The sequence below is a fragment of the Actinia tenebrosa genome, unplaced genomic scaffold, assembly GCF_029948245.1.
Source record: "Actinia tenebrosa isolate PJP-AT-01 unplaced genomic scaffold, QUT_ActTen_1.0 PGA_scaffold8__29_contigs__length_14323225, whole genome shotgun sequence".
In the NCBI taxonomy this organism is placed as follows: domain Eukaryota; kingdom Metazoa; phylum Cnidaria; class Anthozoa; order Actiniaria; family Actiniidae; genus Actinia; species Actinia tenebrosa.
The window spans coordinates 2878804-2902413 of NW_028292585.1; the positions used below are offsets into that span (position 1 = coordinate 2878804).

General features: G+C 35.3%; 6 protein-coding genes across 8 annotated transcripts; 2 read left to right on the forward strand and 4 right to left on the reverse strand.

Annotated features, from left to right (window-relative positions):
• Positions 1 to 563: 563 nt before the first annotated feature.
• On the reverse strand, positions 564 to 5797 carry LOC148904961 (uncharacterized). The gene is made up of 19 exons (XM_089023987.1): positions 5762 to 5797; positions 5648 to 5704; positions 5478 to 5534; positions 4796 to 4853; positions 4625 to 4681; positions 4458 to 4514; positions 4287 to 4343; positions 4121 to 4177; positions 3950 to 4006; positions 3765 to 3836; positions 3584 to 3616; positions 3080 to 3133; positions 2638 to 2691; positions 2314 to 2384; positions 2097 to 2182; positions 1915 to 2009; positions 1424 to 1525; positions 896 to 968; positions 564 to 606 (listed from the first exon to the last, which is right to left on the reverse strand). The coding sequence occupies exons 1-19, from the start codon at positions 5795 to 5797 to the stop codon at positions 564 to 566; spliced, it is 1176 nt and encodes a 391-aa protein (XP_088880113.1).
• A 2056-nt stretch (positions 5798 to 7853) lies between these two features.
• Positions 7854 to 9134, reverse strand: LOC148904962 (uncharacterized). Its single transcript, XM_089023988.1, has 5 exons — positions 8538 to 9134; positions 8370 to 8435; positions 8200 to 8256; positions 8029 to 8085; positions 7854 to 7914 (listed from the first exon to the last, which is right to left on the reverse strand). The coding sequence occupies exons 1-5, from the start codon at positions 8699 to 8701 to the stop codon at positions 7854 to 7856; spliced, it is 405 nt and encodes a 134-aa protein (XP_088880114.1). The 5' UTR covers positions 8702 to 9134.
• Positions 8789 to 9775, reverse strand: LOC148904963 (uncharacterized). Its single transcript, XM_089023989.1, has 3 exons — positions 9516 to 9775; positions 9261 to 9406; positions 8789 to 8802 (listed from the first exon to the last, which is right to left on the reverse strand). The coding sequence occupies exons 1-3, from the start codon at positions 9734 to 9736 to the stop codon at positions 8789 to 8791; spliced, it is 381 nt and encodes a 126-aa protein (XP_088880115.1). The 5' UTR covers positions 9737 to 9775.
• Positions 9776 to 11690: 1915 nt separating this feature from the next.
• LOC148904964 (uncharacterized) lies at positions 11691 to 19998 on the reverse strand. Of its 3 annotated transcripts, XM_089040754.1 has the most exons (20): positions 19748 to 19998; positions 19513 to 19652; positions 19339 to 19371; positions 18679 to 18714; positions 18262 to 18315; positions 17909 to 17968; positions 17397 to 17435; positions 17158 to 17193; positions 17007 to 17048; positions 16303 to 16350; positions 15763 to 15810; positions 15574 to 15641; positions 15410 to 15495; positions 15043 to 15128; positions 14509 to 14601; positions 14327 to 14399; positions 14052 to 14082; positions 13686 to 13718; positions 12573 to 12642; positions 11691 to 12429 (listed from the first exon to the last, which is right to left on the reverse strand). In XM_089040754.1, exons 1-20 carry the CDS (start codon positions 19996 to 19998, stop codon positions 12173 to 12175), a joined length of 1584 nt encoding a protein of 527 aa, XP_088896880.1. In that variant the 3' UTR covers positions 11691 to 12172. The 3 variants fall into 3 exon arrangements, with proteins under 3 accessions (XP_088896880.1, XP_088896881.1, XP_088896882.1); XM_089040755.1 differs by lacking the exon at positions 19339 to 19371; XM_089040756.1 differs by lacking the exon at positions 17007 to 17048.
• Positions 19999 to 20444: 446 nt separating this feature from the next.
• Positions 20445 to 21796, forward strand: LOC148904965 (uncharacterized). The gene is made up of 3 exons (XM_089040775.1): positions 20445 to 20583; positions 20954 to 21134; positions 21469 to 21796. The coding sequence occupies exons 1-3, from the start codon at positions 20528 to 20530 to the stop codon at positions 21700 to 21702; spliced, it is 471 nt and encodes a 156-aa protein (XP_088896901.1). The 5' UTR covers positions 20445 to 20527; the 3' UTR covers positions 21703 to 21796.
• A 92-nt stretch (positions 21797 to 21888) lies between these two features.
• On the forward strand, positions 21889 to 23490 carry LOC148904966 (uncharacterized). The gene is made up of 3 exons (XM_089040773.1): positions 21889 to 22015; positions 22213 to 22247; positions 22341 to 23490. Exons 1-3 carry the CDS (start codon positions 21932 to 21934, stop codon positions 22756 to 22758), a joined length of 537 nt encoding a protein of 178 aa, XP_088896899.1. The 5' UTR covers positions 21889 to 21931; the 3' UTR covers positions 22759 to 23490.
• The last annotated feature ends 120 nt before the right edge of the window (positions 23491 to 23610 follow it).

Sequence of the window (23610 nt, forward strand, 5' to 3'; positions counted from 1 at the left end):
CTATGTCTCAAACACCGATTACCCCAGCTTACCGCCACCGCGCCGTTTCACAAGAACCTCATAATCCGCTGGCGTTTTTCCAGATGTCTCAGTCCAAAAACAATCTTACCCATAATAACCTAGGCCATCAACTACCTTCGAGTCCTCGGTTCCAAGATAAGTTCTCCACAAGCCTTACCACCGACCCCCTTACCACCCTTAAAAACTTCATAATTAAACAAACCTTTTGAATTACCGAATGCACTATCTCTCTGCTTCTTGCTAACTGGAATGTATCTCCTACTTCTATCTTCTTCAGAGTCCCAACTTGAATTACATACCTTGGTGACATTGGGTATAAGTTGGTGAGAGTTTTTTTGTTAGTGGACACTCAAATAATTTGGACAGGCGACACATAATATGATATCTGAATTTGAAAAACAGTTTATTGTACATAGTTATTCCCATGTACTTTCCCCTCCTTGCTTAACAACACGTCAGTATTCCTTGACATTAATTTGAGGGGAAGGAAAGCAATTTATTGTCTTTTGTGTTGTAATTAGGTTATTTAACATTTGAAGAACTTATAGGGTACTCACATTTCCTCTGTGCTGGCTTTGCTGGTTCCTAAAACACGAAAAAAAAGTAAATAAAAACTGAAAAAAAAGTAAATAAAACTGAAGAATGGAAAAATGTTGTATGCAAATGTGAAAATAGATATCCTTGGCTTTGATGTAAGAAAATTGATTAAAGGCAGTCTGAACGTACTTGAAAGACCAAACCAATATGTAAAAGTACTTAATATTACCCTATATTCCATAGACAGTATCCATACAATTTTGGTATATAACTAGTGGAAATGTTTCAAATTATAAGTACTATTATATTGTTATACACCTAATTATTAATATTATACCTCAATGCCCTGTAGTTGTCCAGGGTCGTTGAACAATTGGCAATGGCATTCAAAATGCCATTGAAGTCTGCACCTGTTGACAATTCAGTTTTTATTAATAATTTAGAAGTTCCAGGGGGAGATGATGAGGTCATGTCGCTCCTTTTTGCCAGCATGAATATAAAATTAATTTTGAGAATACACAATTTTTTTGTTCCCTTGTTTCATTAAGACTGATTGATGAGGTTTTGAAAATTTTCTGAACCCCCCTTTTTTAATTCCTGGAGTCAACCATGAGTTCATTCAAAACCTGTCAGAAATACCATGTTATTATAATCACATGTTGCTCATGACTGTTAATTATGGCGAGAAGGAAGTCCATTTTGCTACTCATACATCCCCCATAAATAGCCAAGGAAATAGATATAACCTTTGTTTACCATAAGGTATTAACTTTATTTGCATTATTCCAAAACAGTTTTCAAAGATTGTACTTTGTCTCAGTGAAACCATAGTTTCAATGCTACTACAATATGCATCATTACTAACCATATTCATGAATCACAAGACTCAGGTCTTCACTCTGGTCTGGCACGCATAGAAATACATCCAGACCATGGCAGTGACCACTGCTGGTGTATCTTGATAAAACTGTTAAAAAAAATGCATTATTAATATTTCAAGAACTCACTGACTTTCTCATAAGGCTTTTGTACATGTAGGAGCCAATTTGCAATATAAGCATATGTTCATGATGTCAAACCTTTTCAGACCTTAATCACTCCACTAGGGACAAAATGCTTATACATTATCAATGATTTTTAAAGCTATTGGTTCATTAAACTTGCAGATCATGTTTTACCAGGGAAGGTTTCAATTGATATGAGGTTGAATATGAATATTTTAAAGAGAATGAACATGAATATTGCATGGAGGGGACTAAATCTTCTGAATGGCATCATTTCCTAATACGCAAAAAACAAATATTACAAAATCAAATAGGATTATGATAGGAGCCAGTCAAAAAGATATTAACTTACTTTCTTCACCATCTACTGTTCCTGCTTTTGCATAGAACAGCAGAGGAAAGTTCTGCTTGGCCATGGAAGCGTCTTTGCTTATGATATTTAGAGACCTTAAATTTTTAAAACACATCCGATATTTTAATACTATTGGTTTTTAATATTTCATTTGATATAAATTTTACCTAAGTCCCATTTACCTGCAGAGACGTTCGAATTCGCCACCCATTCCTGTGGTCACTATCGCCAAAAATGGCCTTGCCAGATTGATGGCATGATAACAGGCCTGTAAAAATTTGAGTAACAAAAAAAACATTAACATGAGAACCATTTATGCATCCCAGAAAAAGTTGTTGAAACGAAAATGTATAGCTTCATATATAAATTATAGCTAATAATAGATAAAAATTACAGTACCTCATTATACCCTGGAGGAAGAAAAATCAGATCCCCTCCACACATGCTGTGGATGTAGTCCAAATCATGCACTAGATAATAATTATTATACCTTATTAATATACAGTAACTATCAATTGATTTATAAGCTTTATTCATCGGTGAACACAGCATTACACATTGTTTGTTGATCACGCACAAAGCAATTCAAGACGAGTCTCAAGGAAAACAAATAGGTAAACCTAATGTACTATTTTGTTTCCCTGGTGCCTCAGATGAATTGCTTTGTGCGTGGTTACTTCCTTATACTATCAAAAACGGACTGTAGTAATTACAATAGCATACCAGCTTTGTGTGATTCTCTAATGAACTGTGCAGAGGTTTCAGCCAGGGACCCAACTAAGAGAAAAGCACAAAATGTTTTTTGAGTTAGAAACTTAATGATAATAGATAAAAGAATAAGCAGAACATGAATATAAGCAATTGGCATAAAATAATGTTTAATTTGGAATTGTAATTGATTCATATCTAATAAGGAAAATAAGCTTAATTATTTTCATAAGAACAGAATCAAGAAACTGGAAATGAAGAAACAAACAAACAAATACAGCAGACAGAAGGTGTATGACAGTTCTTTACTGAAGATTATTGGCATTTGAATAAAAGGAACATAATCAATACCTATAGATACATAATTTGAAATATTACTTAATGATACCAGGACTGAATATGTTATGATATTATCAAACAATATTTATTTTTACTAAATAACTTGCAATATTCTTACCCTTCATGCCCCTCCCAAGAAATCCCACTTTCGGGCTGCACGGGATCAGCTGTTCTATAAAAACAATAAAAACAACAGTGTATCCATTTCTACTCTTCAAAATGTTCTGCGTTTTTTGTCATATTCAGGATATCTACTCTATTAATAACCCATGGCCAAGCTCGTCAGTAAGTGGCATCAAATAACAATCCTAGAGCTAACATACACTGTATTAATCTTATATAAAGAATACATTGAAACAGCATCTCCAAACCATCTCAAGGACCATATAGCTGTCATATAACCAGGATATAATAATTGGCATTATTTTTTCCTGTCGTAAATAGAGTATGTCCATTATAGGAACACCTCCTACCAAGCCCTTGTAGAATAGTCCCCGGTGGAATAACAACAATAATGAGCAATATCAAATTATCCCAGTGATACTTGCTAATGAAATAAAAAAAGGAAGAGTTTGAATAATAACACATTAAATAAAGGTTTTGGTTTTAGAAATACACAAACCTTCATCCGTGTCTTCCTCATCTGTTTCAATATCTAATAAGGATAAGTGACGATGTTTAGTATACGAAAAAGATATAAATACAAATATAGATACTGATTTAGAGCATCTAAAAAGCAATAATTATCATAAAAACATTTAATTTCTTCATATGTCCAATCTCTTATTCATGTACACTCTCACCATTTCCGGAAAAACCAGCTGCTCTTGCTCTCCTGTTGCCCACAGGTGTGATGGGGGGTGGCGATGGAGAACCTATGTAAAAATAAAACAAGAAGTTATTCTAAGAAATAAATAATGCTGTAGAAGTACATATCAAGTAAATATTAAGAAATTATCCTGGAACATATTGCCATAAGTGTACTTACCAGCTGCTCTTGCTCTCCTGTTGCCCACAGGTGTGATGGGGGGTGGCGATAAAGAACCTATGTAAAAAATAAAACAAGAAGTTATTCTAAGAAATAAATAATGCTGTAGAAGTACATATTAAGTAAATATTAAGAAATTATCCTGGAACATATTGCCATAAGTGTACTTACCAGCTGCCCTTGCTCTCCTGTTGCCCACAGGTGTGATGGGGGGTGGCGATAAAGAACCTATGTAGTAAAACAAGAAGTTATTCTAAGAAATAATAATGCTGTAGAAGTACATATCAAGTAAATATTAAGAAATTATCCTGGAACATATTGCCATAAGTGTACTTACCAGCTGCTCTTGCTCTCCTGTTGCCCACAGGTGTGATGGGGGGTGGCGATAAAGAACCTATGTAAAAAATAAAACAAGAAGTTATTCTAAGAAATAAATAATGCTGTAGAAGTACATATTAAGTAAATATTAAGAAATTATCCTGGAACATATTGCCATAAGTGTACTTACCAGCTGCTCTTGCTCTCCTGTTGCCCACAGGTGTGATGGGGGGTGGCGATGGAGAACCTATGTAGTAAAACAAGAAGTTATTCTAAGAAATAAATAATGCTGTAGAAGTACATATTAAGTAAATATTAAGAAATTATCCTGGAACATATTGCCATAAGTGTACTTACCAGCTGCTCTTGCTCTCCTGTTGCCCACAGGTGTGATGGGGGGTGGCGATAAAGAACCTATGTAAAAAATAAAACAAGAAGTTATTCTAAGAAATAAATAATGCTGTAGAAGTACATATTAAGTAAATATTAAGAAATTATCCTGGAACATATTGCCATAAGTGTACTTACCAGCTGCCCTTGCTCTCCTGTTGCCCACAGGTGTGATGGGGGGGTGGCGATGGAGAACCTATGTAGTAAAACAAGAAGTTATTCTAAGAAATAAATAATGCTGTAGAAGTACATATCAAGTAAATATTAAGAAATTATCCTGGAACATATTGCCATAAGTGTACTTACCAGCTGCTCTTGCTCTCCTGTTGCCCACAGGTGTGATGGGGGGTGGCGATAAAGAACCTATGTAAAAAATAAAACAAGAAGTTATTCTAAGAAATAAATAATGCTGTAGAAGTACATATTAAGTACATATTAAGAAATTATCCTGGAACATATTGCCATAAGTGTACTTACCAGCTGCCCTTGCTCTCCTGTTGCCCACAGGTGTGATGGGGGGTGGCGATAAAGAACCTATGTAAAAAATAAAACAAGAAGTTATTCTAAGAAATAAATAATGCTGTAGAAGTACATATCAAGTAAATATTAAGAAATTATCCTGGAACATATTGCCATAAGTGTACTTACCAGCTGCTCTTGCTCTCCTGTTGCCCACAGGTGTGATGGGGGGGTGGCGATAAAGAACCTATGTAAAAAATAAAACAAGAAGTTATTCTAAGAAATAAATAATGCTGTAGAAGTACATATTAAGTACATATTAAGAAATTATCCTGGAACATATTGCCATAAGTGTACTTACCAGCTGCACTTGCTCTCCTGTTGCCCACAGGTGTGATGGGGGGTGGCGATGGAGAACCTATGTAGAAATAAAACAAGAAGTTATTCTAAGAAATAAATAATGCTGTAGAAGTACATATCAAGTAAATATTAAGAAATTATCCTGGAACATATTGCCATAAGTGTACTTACCAGCTGCTCTTGCTCTCCTGTTGCCCACAGGTGTGATGGGGGGTGGCGATGGAGAACCTATGTAAAAATAAAACAAGAAGTTATTCTAAGAAATAAATAATGCTGTAGAAGTACATATAAAGTAAATATTAAGAAATTATCCTGGAACATATTGCCATAAGTGTACTTACCAGCTGCTCTTGCTCTCCTGTTGCCCACAGGTGTGATGGGGGGGTGGCGATAAGAACCTATGTAAAAATAAAACAAGAAGTTATTCTAAGAAATAAATAATGCTGTAGAAGTACATATTAAGTAAATATTAAGAAATTATCCTGGAACATATTGCCATAAGTGTACTTACCAGCTGCCCTTGCTCTCCTGTTGCCCACAGGTGTGATGGGGGGTGGCGATGGAGAACCTATGTAGTAAAAACAAGAAGTTATTCTAAGAAATAAATAATGCTGTAGAAGTACATATTAAGTAAATATTAAGAAATTATCCTGGAACATATTGCCATAAGTGTACTTACCAGCTGCTCTTGCTCTCCTGTTGCCCACAGGTGTGATGGGGGGTGGCGATAAAGAACCTATGTAAAAAATAAAACAGAAGTTATTCTAAGAAATAAATAATGCTGTGAAGTACATATTAAGTAAATATTAAGAAATTATCCTGGAACATATTGCCATAAGTGTACTTACCAGCCTGCTCTTGCTCTCCTGTTGCCCACAGGTGTGATGGGGGGTGGCGATAAAGAACCTATGTAAAAAATAAAACAAGAAGTTATTCTAAGAATAAATAATGCTGTAGAAGTACATATTAGTAAATATTAAGAAATTATCCTGGAACATATGCCATAAGTGTACTTACCAGCTCGCCCCTTGCTCTCCTGTTGCCCACAGGTGTGATGGGGGGGTGGCGATGGAGAACCTATGTAGTAAACACAAGAAGTTATTCTAAGAAAATATAATGCTGTAGAAGTACATATCAAGTAAATATTAAGAAATTATCCTGGAACATATTGCCATAAGTGTACTTACCAGCTGCTCTTGCTCTCCTGTTGCCCACAGGTGTGATGGGGGGTGGCGATAAAGAACCTATGTAAAAAATAAAACAAGAAGTTATTCTAAGAAATAAATAATGCTGTAGAAGTACATATTAAGTACATATTAAGAAATTATCCTGGAACATATTGCCATAAGTGTACTTACCAGCTGCCCTTGCTCTCCTGTTGCCCACAGGTGTGATGGGGGGTGGCGATAAAGAACCTATGTAAAAAATAAAACAAGAAGTTATTCTAAGAAATAAATAATGCTGTAGAAGTACATATCAAGTAAATATTAAGAAATTATCCTGGAACATATTGCCATAAGTGTACTTACCAGCTGCTCTTGCTCTCCTGTTGCCCACAGGTGTGATGGGGGGTGGCGATAAAGAACCTATGTAAAAAATAAAACAAGAAGTTATTCTAAGAAATAAATAATGCTGTAGAAGTACATATTAAGTAAATATTAAGAAATTATCCTGGAACATATTGCCATAAGTGTACTTACCAGCTGCCCTTGCTCTCCTGTTGCCCACAGGTGTGATGGGGGGTGGCGATGGAGAACCTATGTAGTAAAACAAGAAGTTATTCTAAGAAATAAATAATGCTGTAGAAGTACATATCAAGTAAATATTAAGAAATTATCCTGGAACATATTGCCATAAGTGTACTTACCAGCTGCTCTTGCTCTCCTGTTGCCCACAGGTGTGATGGGGGGTGGCGATAAAGAACCTATGTAAAAAATAAAACAAGAAGTTATTCTAAGAAATAAATAATGCTGTAGAAGTACATATTAAGTACATATTAAGAAATTATCCTGGAACATATTGCCATAAGTGTACTTACCAGCTGCCCTTGCTCTCCTGTTGCCCACAGGTGTGATGGGGGGGTGGCGATAAAGAACCTATGTAAAAAATAAAACAAGAAGTTATTCTAAGAAATAAATAATGCTGTAGAAGTACATATCAAGTAAATATTAAGAAATTATCCTGGAACATATTGCCATAAGTGTACTTACCAGCTGCTCTTGCTCTCCTGTTGCCCACAGGTGTGATGGGGGGTGGCGATAAAGAACCTATGTAAAAAATAAAACAAGAAGTTATTCTAAGAAATAAATAATGCTGTAGAAGTACATATTAAGTAAATATTAAGAAATTATCCTGGAACATATTGCCATAAGTGTACTTACCAGCTGCTCTTGCTCTCCTGTTGCCCACAGGTGTGATGGGGGGTGGCGATAAAGAACCTATGTAAAAAATAAAACAAGAAGTTATTCTAAGAAATAAATAATGCTGTAGAAGTACATATTAAGTAAATATTAAGAAATTATCCTGGAACATATTGCCATAAGTGTACTTACCAGCTGCTCTTGCTCTCCTGTTGCCCACAGGTGTGATGGGGGGTGGCGATAAAGAACCTATGTAAAAAATAAAACAAGAAGTTATTCTAAGAAATAAATAATGCTGTAGAAGTACATATTAAGTAAACATTAAGAAATTATCCTGGAACATATTGCCATAAGTGTACTTACCAGCTGCTCTTGCTCTCCTGTTGCCCACAGGTGTGATGGGGGGTGGCGATAAAGAACCTATGTAAAAATAAAACAAGAAGTTATTCTAAGAAATAAATAATGCTGTAGAAGTACATATCAAGTAAATATTAAGAAATTATCCTGGAACATATTGCCATAAGTGTACTTACCAGCTGCTCTTGCTCTCCTGTTGCCCACAGGAGATGAAGGTGGTGAGGGAGGTGGCAATGGAAAACCTATGTAAAAATAAAACAAGAAGGTATGCCAGAAAAATGAGCTCATATTCCTGTAGAAGTAGGTGGTTTAAGTCAGACACTTATTGTCATACATGTAATTACCAGTTACTCCCAATCTGTCTGGAGATGATGGTGGTGACGGCAGTGGAGAATCTATAAACAAACAAAAAAGGAAGGTATTTTAATAAATGTATAATTATGTAGAAGTAGATAAGTTTAGCAAATATGTTCAAGACAGACACATATATCTTCATCAGCTTATACATGTGCCATTGGCCGCCTCCCCCTGATGAACAGAGCTATACGTATAAAGTAATATAGTATAGTGATTTCAAAGTCTTGAAAACCATTAATTAGTTGAAGGAAACTTTTTATTGAAAAAAATGACGAAATCTTGTAGAAATATACACAGTAACGAACTAGTCAATAGCATTTTAGAAATACGGTTAAGGAAAAAGCCCTTCCAATAAGTTTGAAAATCCCTTAGTTGATAAATTAAACTCTCGTTAAGGATATTTCTTATTGAATAACGTATATGTCTCATCCGTTTGGAAGTTAGATCCTCCACTTCTAAACAAGCCTTCCACCATTGATAATAAAAGAGCCATACGATCCATGCTTCCATGCAGTAATAATATAACCGTATTTCATTTTCACTTGTACTGATTCTTGTGTCAACGCCCGCGCTGTTTTGTGTCAGTGTTATTTCACAGGTAGTCCAGTTTAGATTCTTTTGTTTACTTCCCCACTCTCCCCCACCCCTCCCCCGTAAGGATATATGACAATATTTTTAGATTTTTAGATTTTTAGATGCTACTGACTTACCTGAGGATCTCCGTGGTTCGTTGAACATCAAGACCTTGTCCGACTTCGAACCTTTGAGGCCGGACAAGAGCTCTCGTCCCCCAACGATGCCGTTGGAGATTCTCTCCACAGAAGTTCCTCTGCTGCTCGATCTGAACAAGCTTATTCTAGGCGAGGAAATATTCCAAATCACGATCACTGAATACTTGACGAACGCGTTAATTATAATAAAAGCTTTTTTAAAGAATATGTTCCGCGATAACATTCATCACTTACCCGTTTGGATCAAGCTGGGCAGCAGCCGGTATTCCAGCCTTGATGAGGTCAAACATCTGTTGGCTGGAAAAGCTGGAATAGAAGGTGATGTCCCTCACCCTACCGGCTGCTACCAAGCTGTCGAAGTTGCCCCCTCTTGGTATGCAAGCTACCATTTCTTGTAGCAATATGAATTTTTTTTTATAAGGCCGACCATTCGCTGAAGAAGGACTGAAATCCATTGTAAAATAATGTGCGCGATCGGGAGTATTCTTAGCACGTTGCCGTCAAGTTAGGGAATGATGCTCAAGGATCGAATTTCTTTTTTTTTTTTTTTTTTTTTTGTAGTATTGAATGACATAATCAAAAAATATGCAAAGCATGTGTAACTAAAGGGTGCAGCACAGTGAATTATCTTTTAGCTAGCCACTATGATTCATATAGGATACATTTTTTTATACTTCGGATACATTTAATTGAAGATAGCCAAAAAAAGTTTTTGATATTTTATATATATCTGAAATATACCAGTTACTGTTTATTTATTAGGTTGGACTTTAGACTTAATAACTTTACTTTTAGAACATTCATTGACAAGATGCGTGCGGCCGGAAATGAGAGAATACGAAAACCGATGTTGCAGGTGACGAGTTTGGATTACGCGCTCTTTCTTTTGCATAGAATTTTCATACCTTGACAGGAAATAAATAAATTTTACATGGAATAAATATTTTCTGTAATTCTAATTTGAATGGAAGTATTTATTTTTTGATTCTCCCACCCCCTACTTATAGCTTTGTCATAGACTGTCATTTGCGACTAGAAATAAATATTCATTTTCCTAATACTAGTGGTAAGTACAATGAAAAAGATGAATGTGTGAAAATTCTAATTTTTTTTTCAGCCTCAAAGTTCCAAGAAAGTCCTATAGAGCATAAACCACATTTTATTAGTAAAAACATATTTACATACTATAACCAATCCAGCCCTCTGATTGGCTGAGCTACTAGTGGTATATTAGTGATAGTAGCGAAAAGTGTCGATTTTGAGATCAAAATTTCAACGCTTTTTGCATCTTTTATTGGACGGATTACTAGGTTTTTACTACTGAAAAAAATTAGACCTCTCGCCCTCATGGTGTACGAAACAAGACTCGTAGAACATGCGGACTCGATGACTAATTGTTAAATAGATGTATTTGACAGTCCCCAGTACAAAGGTCAAACATAACCTGGGTATCGGGTATCCAGCATACCACAGCACATGCGTGACAACTCAACTGATCAAACACTCATTGCAGTTATATCTTGGTTTACGGTCTCGATTATATTCTATCTGTTTTATTCCTACATTCTACATTCTACATTCATAATAATGTATTCAGGCGATGAAAGTAACTGGACTGTGGGAGAGTGCCTGGTCATGGAAAGGAGCCACACGGTGGTTATTTGCGATGTCTGGTAAGAATTCAATGATTATTTGGGATCTCTCAAGGATACTGGTCTTCGAGTCTCGATTTTCAAAACGAGTCTCGATTTTCAAAACGTGTCTCGATTTCCATGAACGAGTCTCGATCTCTAACGACATGTCTCGATTCCCAAGAACGAGTCTCGATTCAATCGAGGGGGCTTTTAATCGAGGGACGATCGACGATCGAGGAGGCTTTTTGGAAATCGAGGAAGTATTGAGTTCAAACCGAAATACGTACGTTATTTAAAAAAGCAAAGCCTTATATACAAGCTACCGCTATCCTATTATATTATATATTGAAGAGATATTGATAGAAAACGAGCGCGCGTTGAGTTATACAAGCACGCGAGGAATTGCGTGAGTCCGAGAAAAGTACTATTAATATCATATAGAAAGTAAAATTAAATGTGTCATTATTTTGGCCCGCTTTTCACGTAAATTATGGAGGACTTATTGGATATTTTTTCGTTGTGATTTAATTAAACAAAAATATCCCTGCGTAATAATTAAATCCAAAATTTCTAAATATACTGTAGGGTCGTTTTATGGCAAGACTGGAGGGCTCCTATTTGCAATTGCCTTCAAAAAAACGGGAATAAAAAATGGGAATATGAAAATGTTTTTATGATGAAAAGGTGGAACTTTGGGAGTTGGACTCTTTTCGATTATTTCGAGCCGTTAATCATTCGAAGTAAAAAATTGCACACTTAACACAGACGCGTGATCTGACGCAATGTAAGGACCTCCGTTTTATTTTTTATTAACTTAGTATACAATTATTTATTTATTTTTGTGGCATTAAATTTTTAATAAGAATTCATAGTTGTACAGTATCTTTTTTTTACATAACATGTGCTAATTTAATACTAGTAATTATCTCGCAAATATCAGACTCCTATATTAACAAATCTCGTTTCATATTTCCTACAAACTGTAATTGCTCATATTCAGAATACATATAATATAAAAATGGCAGCAGTACTTTTTTTAAAATGCTGTAATGATATGTGTTACAGAATGTATCCCAATTCCCAATGAAAGTTTTAGTGGACATCAAAGTTTTTCCATGGCATATATATTTGGAAATTATTTTTTTTCATAAGCATGTGTCCTGTCCGTGGAATGTTGTGGTATGGCCTTGATGACGTCCACCAAAACCGAGTTTGTTTGACCGAAAATGAAAAAAAGCCAGTGACGAATTAAGTAGACTAGTTATTCTTCATACGTTTAGCTTTTTCCCTCCTCAATATTCTCCTTCTCTTTTTCGCTGCTTCTTTTGTTTCTTTGTTTTCCCTTTCCTTTTCCCTTCTTTCCCTTTCCTCCCTTTCCTTTTCTTCGTTTTCCCTTGGTTCCCTTTCCTTTTCCCTAATTTCGAATTCCCTTTCCTTTTCCCTTTCTTCCTTTTTTCTCTTTTCACCATTTTTTCTTTCTTTTTCTTGTTGTTTAAGGTTCACAATCAAGTCATCTGTAAATTAAGAAAAAACATCCAACTACATTAATTGTGTACTTATAATTTATTGTTTATACTAATTTTTTTATTTCTTTTTTTGGAATGTTTTGAGGTAATAAGCTTTGTTAATAATTATGAATATAATAGACATATTTTACCATCACAAAGTAGTAAGGTCGAGTCATCTCCTTTATCATATTCATTGGGATCGTTTTCCCTGAAAACCACCTGAAATGGGAAAGAAAAAAATGGGCAGCAACAGAGGCAGTATTCTCTACTATATAAAAAAAGATATAAATAGATAATTATTTGAAAAATAAAATGAAAATATTCAAGAATTAAAACATTCACAGAACCCCGTTCAAAAATCCCCATCAAATTGTACTATTCTACAATATCCACGCCAAGGCATAATACAGACATGCCAGTCCTTCTGCGTGCAAAACTAGCCGTTGTGTTTGACACCCACCAGTCCAGGCCAGTCCCTCCGGATGCAATCTCAGCGTTGTGATTGACACCCTCCGGTCCAGGCATGCTGCAGACATGCCAGTCCCTCCGGGTGCCAACCGTGCTTTGTGCTTGACACCCTCCGGTCCAGGCATGCTGCAGACATGCCAGTCCCTCCGGGTGCCAACCGTGCTTTGTGCTTGACACCCTCCGGTCCAGGCATGCTGCAGACATGCCAGTCCCTCCGGGTGCCAACCCTGCTTTGTGCTTGACACCCTCCGGTCCAGGCATGCTGCAGACATGCCTGTCCCTCCGGGTGCCAATCCTGCATTGTGCCTGACACCCTCCGATCCATGCCTGTCCCTCCGGGTGCCAACCCTGCTTTGTGCTTGACACCCTCCGGTCCAGGCATGCTGCAGACATGCCTGTCCCTCCGGGTGCCAACCCTGCATTGTGCCTGACACCCTCCGGTCCATGCCTGTCCCTCCGGGTGCCAACCCTGTGTTGTGCTTGACACCCTGCGGTCCATGCCTGTCCCTCCGGGTGCCAACCCTGTGTTGTGCTTGACACCCTCCGGTCCATGCCTGTCCCTCCGGGTACAAACCTGGCTTTCCGCTTGACACCCTCTGGTCCAGGCATGCTGCAGACATGCCAGTCCCTCAGGGTGCCAAACTTAAGCGGCCATTTTCCAGTCCCAAAGCATGCCCTTAACTTATGCTCACACCTTGAGGTTCAAGCATTCAAAGATGATGCCCTCCTCACCAAGTGTTTAAAAAAGTAAAGAAAACTCAACCCTGAAACTGCATAAGTACAAAAGCACTTACCTCCTTCTCTTCACTGTCAGGAACATAATGCGGCTGTTGAAAAAGAATAATAACGTAATAAATTTAATATGCCTTTTAAAGTTTCTAACCAATCTATCAAGTTTGACCTTTAACAAAATTATTTACTGGATTAGTGCTGGCTGAGGTATGAAATTCAAATTCAAGGAGTATTCAGGTACATGTTCATCTATAAACTAAGCCATCTAGACAGTGTTTGGACCAACGTTCAATTAATTTCCAGTTTGCTAGAATAATTGTAGGCCGACCAATATGGAAACACATTGAAAAATATGGGATGGCTAGTTCTATTTAAGAACTATGCAAAAAAGTAAATTTTAAATTAAATTGTGTTTTTGTAATACTCACATCTACCAATAGTTTACTTTGTTTCTTTTTCCTATGAACATCGCAATAAAATTATTATTATAAAATTACAGCAACAACAAAAACATTAATAATAATGAAATGTATGCTTTATTGTTAGCTGAAAAAAACTAAATGTTCCTACAATCTAGTCTTCACTCAAGAAAACTTGCCCTTCAATATTCCATATTCAAGCCTTCCCAGGCTCTTAATTTTTTTTGGGGAGGGGGGGGGGGGGGGAGGGGAAGAATATAAATGTTTAAAAAAAAAATACTTACTTCAGTTGGGGTTTGCGTCTAGAATATTGTAATTCCTCCATTGCATTTACAAATCTTTGTGTATATACAAACCCTTCAACAAAAAAGTGACCATTCCATTATTAATGAAGTCAAATATATTTTATAAATATTTATATTATACAAAAAGTGTAAATAATAATCACTGTACCATGCAAACTTACCAGTTTGTATCAACTTTATTTCCATTTCATGTTTATTCAAAGGGAAGCAAAGGATTAACTTCCCTTTTCCTTTCATGGAGAACTTTCTGTAAACTACATTAGGATCCAGATTGAAAAGAAATTCATTTTATAAATCGGTTATGAAACACTAGTTTAATTTCATATAAATGAATGGCCATGGTTTATATACCCAACTTTTTTCCCCCTGCACAATTCCACTGCTATACGTTATAGTAATAATAAAAAGTTGAGTTATACACTGTGAAAACATGAAAAAACGAAAAAAGTACGTTTTTTCATCTTTTCACGGTGTATAATTCAACTTTTTATCATTACTGTTTCATTAGAAACACCGAGGCATCTCACACTAGATTTTAGCTAGTTATCTCGCCTTATATTACAATAGTGAGTGCCAGTAACAGCATTTCAATGACTGTAAATCACTGTGCATATAGCTATTGAACATTGTTTTTTTATGGAACGTACCATTGCTTTCTCTATTATACTAATAATCAACAAATACTTTTTTCTTACGTTCTTCACTTGCATGGGAGCCTTCCTGTATGAAGACAATTAGCGGAAAGTCGCCTTCCATTTCTTCAGCAGAATTACTGAGTGATCTAGTAGTGATAGTCGTTTGTTACTAAATGTACTGTCCAATAAATTTTATATTCACAAGCATGATAAGAACAAAAACATATATCTGCAACAACATGCTGTGCAAGTTTTTTTGAAATGGCTTCCAAAAATTTGTCTTTGTTAAAATATATTTCATTGATGTCTAAATGGGAAGTTTTGACTGGATGGACATTTTTGTCAGCCCATACGTTCGACAATGTCACCAGTCATATATCATGCTCATATCAAAATAATTGTGCCCTCAGAGCACTATATATAGTACCTTAAGAATTTGTGGAGATCTTCATTCTCCTCCTCAGCAATCAGAAACAACATTGGCCTCTGTAGATGGAAGGCTTGGAGACATGCCTGAACATGAAAATAGCATTATTTATACACTTTGGTGACATACATTATATAACTATGGAGAAAAAAACCTATAACTACCTCATCCAGATCATCCACAGGAAGGATGACAAGCCCACTGACTTCATTCAGTCTATCCAATGCTGAAGCTGGTTGAAGGAAAAAATAAAAAGGGAAGGTGAAAAATATAACAAAGCATTAGTAATAGTAAAGGAAAACAATTAAAAACTATTACTTTCAAAATAGAATTGATATGGTGTACATATATACCTGACTCATTTATATGACTGAATATGCTGCTTTCTTTTATTTCACCAACTGAAGTAACGAAGCAGAATAAAAAAATTAATAAACTGGAATAACAAAATAAAAACTGGTGTTACAAGCTTTTAATTGTAATACCTAAAAAAATAACAGCTGTACTTAAACAGAGTTGGAACATTATGGAGATTATGGGGAATAAGGACTTTGGATGACTATATTTGTAATATTTAGAATTTTGGTTTCAAGATGGCTGCTTCTGTCATACAGCACGTATCAATTTCACTTTTTGCCAAATTTCCTGACTTTCAAGTGAGAGCTAGTCGTTCATCAAACATCTGAATTATCTGTCTTTTACATATTTGTCCACACAGTCACTACTATGCACATGCAAGCTTTTTGCTGCAAAACAAATATTTCAAAGTCCATGGTAAAGCAAAGGATTCTCAATTTCTGTCAACTAACATGGCATGCAGCATATGAACACTGACATAGCGAACCTTAACACATTGTGGCCTATTAAAGCATGAATCATGATCACCCACTTACCAACCAATCCTTCATCACGATCCTGAACAAATTGCACCTGGTTAGGATCTAATCAAAGCAATTCAAAAGATATAAATCAATGAATGGTGACTCTTTCTTTAAGAGAACTGGGTCTTCTATTTAAAAAAAACATATGAAAGGGCTGAATTGAATATGTTATTAAAAACACTGTAAATGTTCAGTTCAGTTCCAGGAAAATCATTCGGATTTCTCACACAAAACTTCCTATGAACAGTACATATTATAGGACCTTTAGGGCTGTTGTTGCAAAAAGTGCTTACAGATGCAGGGTTGTCAATAACATTTTTGGTGGGTGGGTATGAAATTGAAATAGGTGGCTGACACTCACACACAATGGGAACCGAATTGGTTGAACAGGTGGTACAATCTGCTGGTTGCTGGCTTATATTGACATCAATAAGATGAGCATTTTAAACATGTTTAGGTTTCTGCTTCTTGAAGGGTAAAGTTAACTATTGCACAGGTATGTAGCTGGTCTCTACTAAGCTGGTGACCTTCCGATCTAGATATCACTGTTGTTGCTATGTTTAGAATGATATTTTGCTAGTTTTATAGCTGATATTAAATTCCTTTCTTGTAACTGAAGTCTATCAATCCCACAATAACTTGAAATATGCATCTTAAAGTAACCATGGAACTTGTTATTGCACGTCTAATGTAACTAAGCCTATACCATTACTTACATGATGGAGATGGCAATTGCGTTGCAGGACTGTTTGCAGCTGCTAATTAAAGGGAAATAAAAATACGAAAAAAAAAATATTATAAATATATTCTGCATAGTTGATTAGAAGTCTGTTAGCAAAAACAAAATTGTAACTTTATTTAACTTACGTGAAGTTGATTCATCTAGCCACGGTGAAGATGAACCTGAAAATGGTAGACGAAATATAACATAACATCATTAAAATCAATGATGTACTGTACCAATGTAAATGTTACAAACTTTTTTATTTTTTTGCAAGTTTTTATTTCTTTATTGGCCCTGCAGTGTTGGTAATGTTTATCCTATGACCAGTGATTTGGTCCAAACTGGAAAGCACACAATGAAGAGATAAGAAGATAAAACATACCACCAAGTTCAGGGCTTTCTTCACTACTGTCTGATAAACCTATAAAAAGGATAAAATAAATTAATCCTTGATATGCACTTGTTATCTTAATAACAAATGATTTCAAAAATATATAGCTGGTACAACTAAAAAATTAAGTTCTTAGAGTATTGGAATCACATAACAATGTTATCATTATCTCCATCATCTAATTCTTCAAAATCACTGGCATCTACATTATTACAATACAATAGTTATTAAACTATGAAATCATTATCTTTCTAATGGATTCAAAACAATGTCATGGGGATTGCTAGCTGGTGTTTCCTATATATGTCCCCTCCTAAAAATTCCTATGCTACCAATTTGAATCTAAAGGAATAACATAACATGAAAAAAAATTAAAAACAAAAAAACTTTTTTCATCAATATTCATTTATTTATATGGTTATGAATATATATATAGAACCATATCGAATAACGAAAAAAGAGCCCCAGAAAGTTTTTTTTGTTGGAAAACACCTAATACATACATGTTAAATTTTTTTTGGCTGCTAATCCTCTTAGGCCAGGAAAAGACTTTAATGGTGTACCTGCAAAAGAACACAAATGTAGTCTCGTAAACCAAAAATTAAGACAAAAAAGAGAGATACATATATAACTGGTTCATTATAATCTTAATGCTGTCAGTGTATCTCTTTGAAGATAATTGAAGAAACTCACTGATAACACTCTTTGCAGCTGTGGCATGCTTAGTATTCTTAGTACTTTTGCTAACTACAAAGTTGAAATATAGATACATGTAGTATAATAGGCAATTATTTATAAATAACTATTCTACAAGGAATTTTATTTAAAACATTTTAAATAAAATAAAAATACTTACTGATAGTACTCCTATTAGTTTCTTTTTTCGTGTCGTTTTTGGTACTTTTTCCAGCTGCAAAATTGAAAAATAGATAGCACAATTAGCTATAACAAGGGCTCATTTTTTTCCTCATTTCTTTCAGAAAGAGGGAGGAAAAAAGCCTTTATATAAAAAATACATATATATATATGTAAAATGAAATATAAAAATGTTGATAAAAAATTTATGTTATTTTGTTTATAGTGTCCTAGTAGAATGTACGAAGTAAATTATAAGTCAATTAGTAGTTAAATAGACAAAAAAGGACAGTGGACTTTAAGGTTTATTAAACATTACTTAGTCTGATATCTATTTAAAAGGTGTAATGACTTCACCCTATAAGCTTGAAAATAAACTTTATTTTTTTATCTGATCTGAGCAAACTTTAATACGTACACGAATTTTTTTGGCTTCCTGACAGCCATGGTGAACCTATGAAAAATGGAGACAAAATCATTAATGTATAAAAAACAAGAATAAAAATGTATATATAAATGAAAGTGGAGGGCAATAAAAATTGAAATATAATGCTTTGGCAAATAAATAAAGACAAGTATGAGTGATCATGGCTTCTTTGCATATAAGACGGTTTTCATCACTACTATACTGTAGAGGAAATTATCACTTGAAATTGAACCTCGTTTTCGTTTCCACAGGAGCCCCACTTCAGTTTCTAACAAAAACAGATAAAAGGTGGAATTCAAGGCACCATATATAACATTAAAGTTATCCCTGTTCATACTCTTTCAACAAATGTAAAATCTTTCGTTATTTTCCTGAAATGATGAACGCGCTAGGTTTTTTTAACCGGATTTCATTATTATGCAAATGTTTAAAAAATTCTAGTTATAACTACAGTAGTTATATATAGTTTCTAGATATATGAAATTGTAAAGTAATTTAAAAATGTAATCCTTCTATGATGGTAGCATACAGTGGAGCATGTAACATCCAAGTACTGAAAGCACAAATGAACTATAAAAGAGCTGTAACCGTGCCCAACGTAAAGAAACCGCTATAACAAACTGAGTGTGACGAATAATTCAGCCTGCTCACCTTTACAACCTACTTCCATTCCTTGTTTTGGAACTGGAATTGCAAATTAAAACCTTAACTGATTGCGGTGTTAGATATCAGTGTAACTGATATGTATATCAAAGATATATATGTGGATATCAAAGTCCAAGTTTTTCTTTACATCACACATATTCATAAATATATTGATCATACATTTGCTATTTTTCATGTAAAGGTAAATCCTTGGCGATTTTGTCCCTTTAAACAATTGTAGCAGCTCCTTGGCGTTAGGGAGATATTCTGATAGCCTTGTAAAGATATTCCCGCGCGAGGTTGTTCTGAAAACTCTGATTCTAATGGAAAGGAGAAAATAAGTATTAATATTCACGAAGTTTTTATCAACTAAAAGTAGTTTTGAAAAAGAAGAATTGGATTCACAGTGACTTACTGGTTACGTTCTTTGCTTTGAAGACAAGGGAAAACAGCTCGAAGCTGGTCCATTAACATCTCGGCTGTCCATAATGTGTTGATCCCTATGTACCTGGCTTCGCCGCTCGTCTTCATGTCTTCCCACATAGAACCCCTTGGAGCAGAGACAAATTTCTTTTTTGTTACAACTATCCATTTCATCACCGTTTTTCCAATGGATTTTTTAGGCGGCGAAAAATCCACTGCGTCATCTGAGCTAAAACCGTCCATGCTTGTTGGTGGCTATACGATAGTGAATTAGGCGGTACACTCTGCTTTAATACATTGACACATTCCAGAACTTCCTGTTTATTTTCGTTGGGAGTAGCTTTCATGAAGGAGTTGAGAAAAAAACTTATGACATCCGGGAAACATGATCATCAAATTTCAAATCAAATATTGCAATTGAAAAGCCATCCGTCAGTGACATAGGACACGCCCGAGAAAAAAATATGTATAATATTAGCCAGTGCTTTAATATGTGAAACGAGGAGATGTACTTATCGCTGGACCGATGTATCATTTACAAAAACAAAGCAAGATTAAAACCAAAATACCATACACACATACAGAACTAAACTAACAAAATAACCGAAATAAAGGTGATTTCACACCAAGAGAGGGAAGTGTCGAAATACTTCTAACAAATACCCTTTGTTCTAATTGTCTTGCGTCAGACCTCATTACCCCGTGGGAAAGCTGAAAACAGTCTTTTGTAGCTGCAAGTCCTTACAGTAGAGAAACCGCATAATTCTTCAATATGGAAAATATTTGTCCATACTTCAGAAAAACACAAGACAAACATAGAATAAAAATGTGAGTAGATATCCCTTTACTCTGAACCAGTATATCATGATCAGTTTAGTTATAACTGTTTTTAAATAGTCTTATCTTCGGCGATTGACATACATGTGAGCACGGCGTAAGTCCAATAAAAATTATAATTTATTTTAAAACATCTTGGTACAAAGTATCGAATATAATGGTCAATACTATATGTGTTTATTTATTAAAATTATTATTGTTGAACTTCCCCGGAACATTATATTTGAACCAACGAGGGAGACTCTACTAGCTAGAAATTTTGGCAGTGTACTCTGCAGGATAGAGAAATGTGTGATTAAGAGTGAAAGTTTATAGAATATAAAATCACTGAGTTTTTCTTTTAACTTAACTACTATTTTAGGAGTGCGGCTATGGAACATTTAATGTGTTGCGAGGAACGGATTCGTCCTTGTGACGTACCACTGTGCACCTTCCATGGTAACTCAGAGGAAATGGAGGTGCACGCTAAAAATTCTTTGGCCCACCACAACCTCTTGCTGGTCAAAGCGCACGAAGAGTTATTGTACCAAATAAAGTTTAAGGTAATTAGTTTGTAACTTCGTTTGCTATTTTCTTCACACCACTGAGGTTACGGCTTCAACGCGAGTATATTTTCATAATTTAGCACAGGTCGCCCAAGCTCTGTATTTGTAAGATAGTATAAGAGAACGTAAATCGAAAACATAATAAAGAGTCAATGCAATCGTCTATATCATTTTCAATCATTCCTTTTCTATCCGATAGAAGCGAATTGGTCAAGGATTGAGCGAGTTGAATAGACTTTTCAAAATGAACGCTTTCCCCTGCCCTAAATAATTGGCCTCATAATAATTGATATTCAGAATCACCTATAAATACATTTTTCCGGTCTTTCAGTCAGCGGATGCTGGAAAGCGATATGTGCCTAGACCATGTGGTATGTGGTCCACCTGCTGGACCATTGACAACTTGGCTCTGCATATGAGACGCTCTCAATGCGTTTCACTGCGGAGTCCATTATTTGAGAAGATGGGCCAGGTCTGGAGGTTGATGCTCCTCCTAAATTCAAGTTTAGAGGTCCACCTCGAGCTTTTTTCATCCAAGCAACCCGTGGATGTATTATTGACGTAAGTTTTCTCAACAGATACAACCAAGCCAATAAAAAACAGATCAGTAAAGTGCGGTTGATACATGGGTGTAATAAATTATTCCTGGGGTCAATAAAATATGCCATTAACTAATACCATATGAAACAACCAATAAATAAACCTTGTTTCTGACTTTCATTACTCTCTTCAGTTTCTCTGTAGAAAATAATGTCTACGATACCATACGTGACGTCATCGAAGAGGGAGAGGCAATGGGAAGGACAATCGATATAAACAATTTGAAAAGTGTCGACATTCATGTGGCGGTTACGATTGTAAAATACCAGAAAATAAAGGTACTTGGTAAAATGGCATGTAAGCTCCTCCGCAGCCGTCACATAATTTTCGCGCCTATAGCAGCCTGGAAATACGCTTTATAAAAAAAATATTACGAATTATTATTACTATTATTATTATAACTATACATAATACATAAGTAATAAGGCGGTAATAAGTTCAAAAGTTAACTAGTATGTATTTATCATATTCTTAGACTGAGAGCAACAAGACGAGTGCTGTAAATAAAAAGTAGGTAAAGTTCAATCAAATCCAGATTCCACCCCCTTCGAACTGCTATCATTTGGAATTCCATGGATAATATGTCTTGTGCTTTATTCACAGGCGAGACAACGAAGCGGACCAGACTGGAACTGAACGTATAGAAGAATTCATCGATTCCTTAGTAAAGGAGGGGAAACTCGATAGAATTTTAAAAGAGGCAGACGCAGTGGCGAGGAAATTGCCAAAAACGTTTGGTAGGGGAGGGAATATTGGGATGGCCAGTCTGAAGGGCCTTAATGTGTCAATAAGGGAGGTGTTTGAAGCACGTATTCAAGCACCAGACACCCTCGCTGACGAAGTTGACGATATTGTCATCAAACGTTTCATGACACATGACAGAACACATCCAGATAATCTGTATAGCTTAGCTAATGATTCAAAAGACACTGGCTTGAACCTCAGATTATATGGAAATAAGAGCTCTTATATTAGTGGTTCTATCATTAAATTAATGAGTGAAAATAATATAACTTTATAGATCTATTTTAAAACAAGTGTAGTGTCAACGTGCGGCATCTAAATTGTTTATTAAGTGAACGCATGGTTTCTCAATTTGCTTATTTCCTATGTATTTTCTATAAAAAAAGCCTGACAAAGCAACATTCTAACACAAATACAACAAAGCATCTTTGTACTGTTGAAAATACCGCTTCAAACAGGCATTTTATCATAGTACATCAATTTCTAACTGTTAAAAAGGGTTTTGAGTGTTAACCCAAAACGAGAATTGGGATCAAAACCCATACGAAAGTCTAGTTTTTGGCGCTTTTTGCCATTATTGCTCATTATGGAAAACAATTCCTCTTAACGTACTCCTCATGTCCACTCAGATTCGAGTAATTTTGTAGAGTGTATTTTAAGTTTTTTAAAAATTAAAATGTCCAGGCGCTGTAGGTTATGGAAGTAAGTCTATCCATGCTAAAACGTACCATTAATTCGCGACAGTATTTTTGAGTATTACTTTTTCTTTATTCATCAATTTAAATAAAGATACCATTGTGTTACAATTAATTATTTTTACAGAACATGGCTCGCTTTCTACAAAGTAAAAATATTCATTGAGGGAAAGCTATTCCGTTTTTAACTCTTACATTGTGCATAATTATTGAAGTGAATCACATATCTTAACGAGCTGTATGAAGCGGCCGGACAAAGTAGAAATACTGCCAGTTTAGAAATTGCAAAAACATTAAAGAAATTTAAGCGATAATTATTTCAAGCGTGAGTGGAACAGCTTAATTATCCTCGCAGTATCCTTCAAAACATTTATGTTGCTAGCTGGTATCTATACTTTTTATTCTTGGAAACAAGTACCACTAGAACAGCGACT

Coding starts and splice junctions, on each gene's coding strand:
- LOC148904964 (XM_089040754.1), bottom strand. CDS start 19,998: ATGGACGGTTTTAGCTCAGATGACGCAGTGGATTTTTCGCCGCCTAAA. Junction 18,715..19,338: donor AATGGAAGTAGGTTGTAAAG/GTGAGCAGGCTG, acceptor CATTTTTCATAG/GTTCACCATGGCTGTCAGGA. Junction 16,351..17,006: donor GCAATTGCCATCTCCATCAT/GTAAGTAATGGT, acceptor TGCTTTGATTAG/ATCCTAACCAGGTGCAATTT.
- LOC148904965 (XM_089040775.1), top strand. CDS start 20,528: ATGGAAAATATTTGTCCATACTTCAGAAAAACACAAGACAAACATAGA. Junction 20,584..20,953: donor GACAAACATAGAATAAAAAT/GTGAGTAGATAT, acceptor CTACTATTTTAG/GAGTGCGGCTATGGAACATT. Junction 21,135..21,468: donor TGTACCAAATAAAGTTTAAG/GTAATTAGTTTG, acceptor CCGGTCTTTCAG/TCAGCGGATGCTGGAAAGCG.
- LOC148904962 (XM_089023988.1), bottom strand. CDS start 8,701: ATGTATAAGCTGATGAAGATATATGTGTCTGTCTTGAACATATTTGCT. Junction 8,086..8,199: donor CAGGAGAGCAAGAGCAGCTG/GTAAGTACACTT, acceptor TTTTTTACATAG/GTTCTTTATCGCCACCCCCC. Junction 7,915..8,028: donor CAGGAGAGCAAGAGCAGCTG/GTAAGTACACTT, acceptor TTTTTTACATAG/GTTCTTTATCGCCACCCCCC.
- LOC148904966 (XM_089040773.1), top strand. CDS start 21,932: ATGGGAAGGACAATCGATATAAACAATTTGAAAAGTGTCGACATTCAT. Junction 22,016..22,212: donor TAAAATACCAGAAAATAAAG/GTACTTGGTAAA, acceptor TCATATTCTTAG/ACTGAGAGCAACAAGACGAG. Junction 22,248..22,340: donor ACGAGTGCTGTAAATAAAAA/GTAGGTAAAGTT, acceptor CTTTATTCACAG/GCGAGACAACGAAGCGGACC.
- LOC148904961 (XM_089023987.1), bottom strand. CDS start 5,797: ATGTTCCAGGATAATTTCTTAATATTTACTTTATAT. Junction 1,526..1,914: donor AACAGTAGATGGTGAAGAAA/GTAAGTTAATAT, acceptor TTTTTTTAACAG/TTTTATCAAGATACACCAGC. Junction 969..1,423: donor TCTTGTGATTCATGAATATG/GTTAGTAATGAT, acceptor AATTGTCAACAG/GTGCAGACTTCAATGGCATT.
- LOC148904963 (XM_089023989.1), bottom strand. CDS start 9,736: ATGGATTTCAGTCCTTCTTCAGCGAATGGTCGGCCTTATAAAAAAAAA. Junction 9,407..9,515: donor GCCCAGCTTGATCCAAACGG/GTAAGTGATGAA, acceptor TTCCTCGCCTAG/AATAAGCTTGTTCAGATCGA.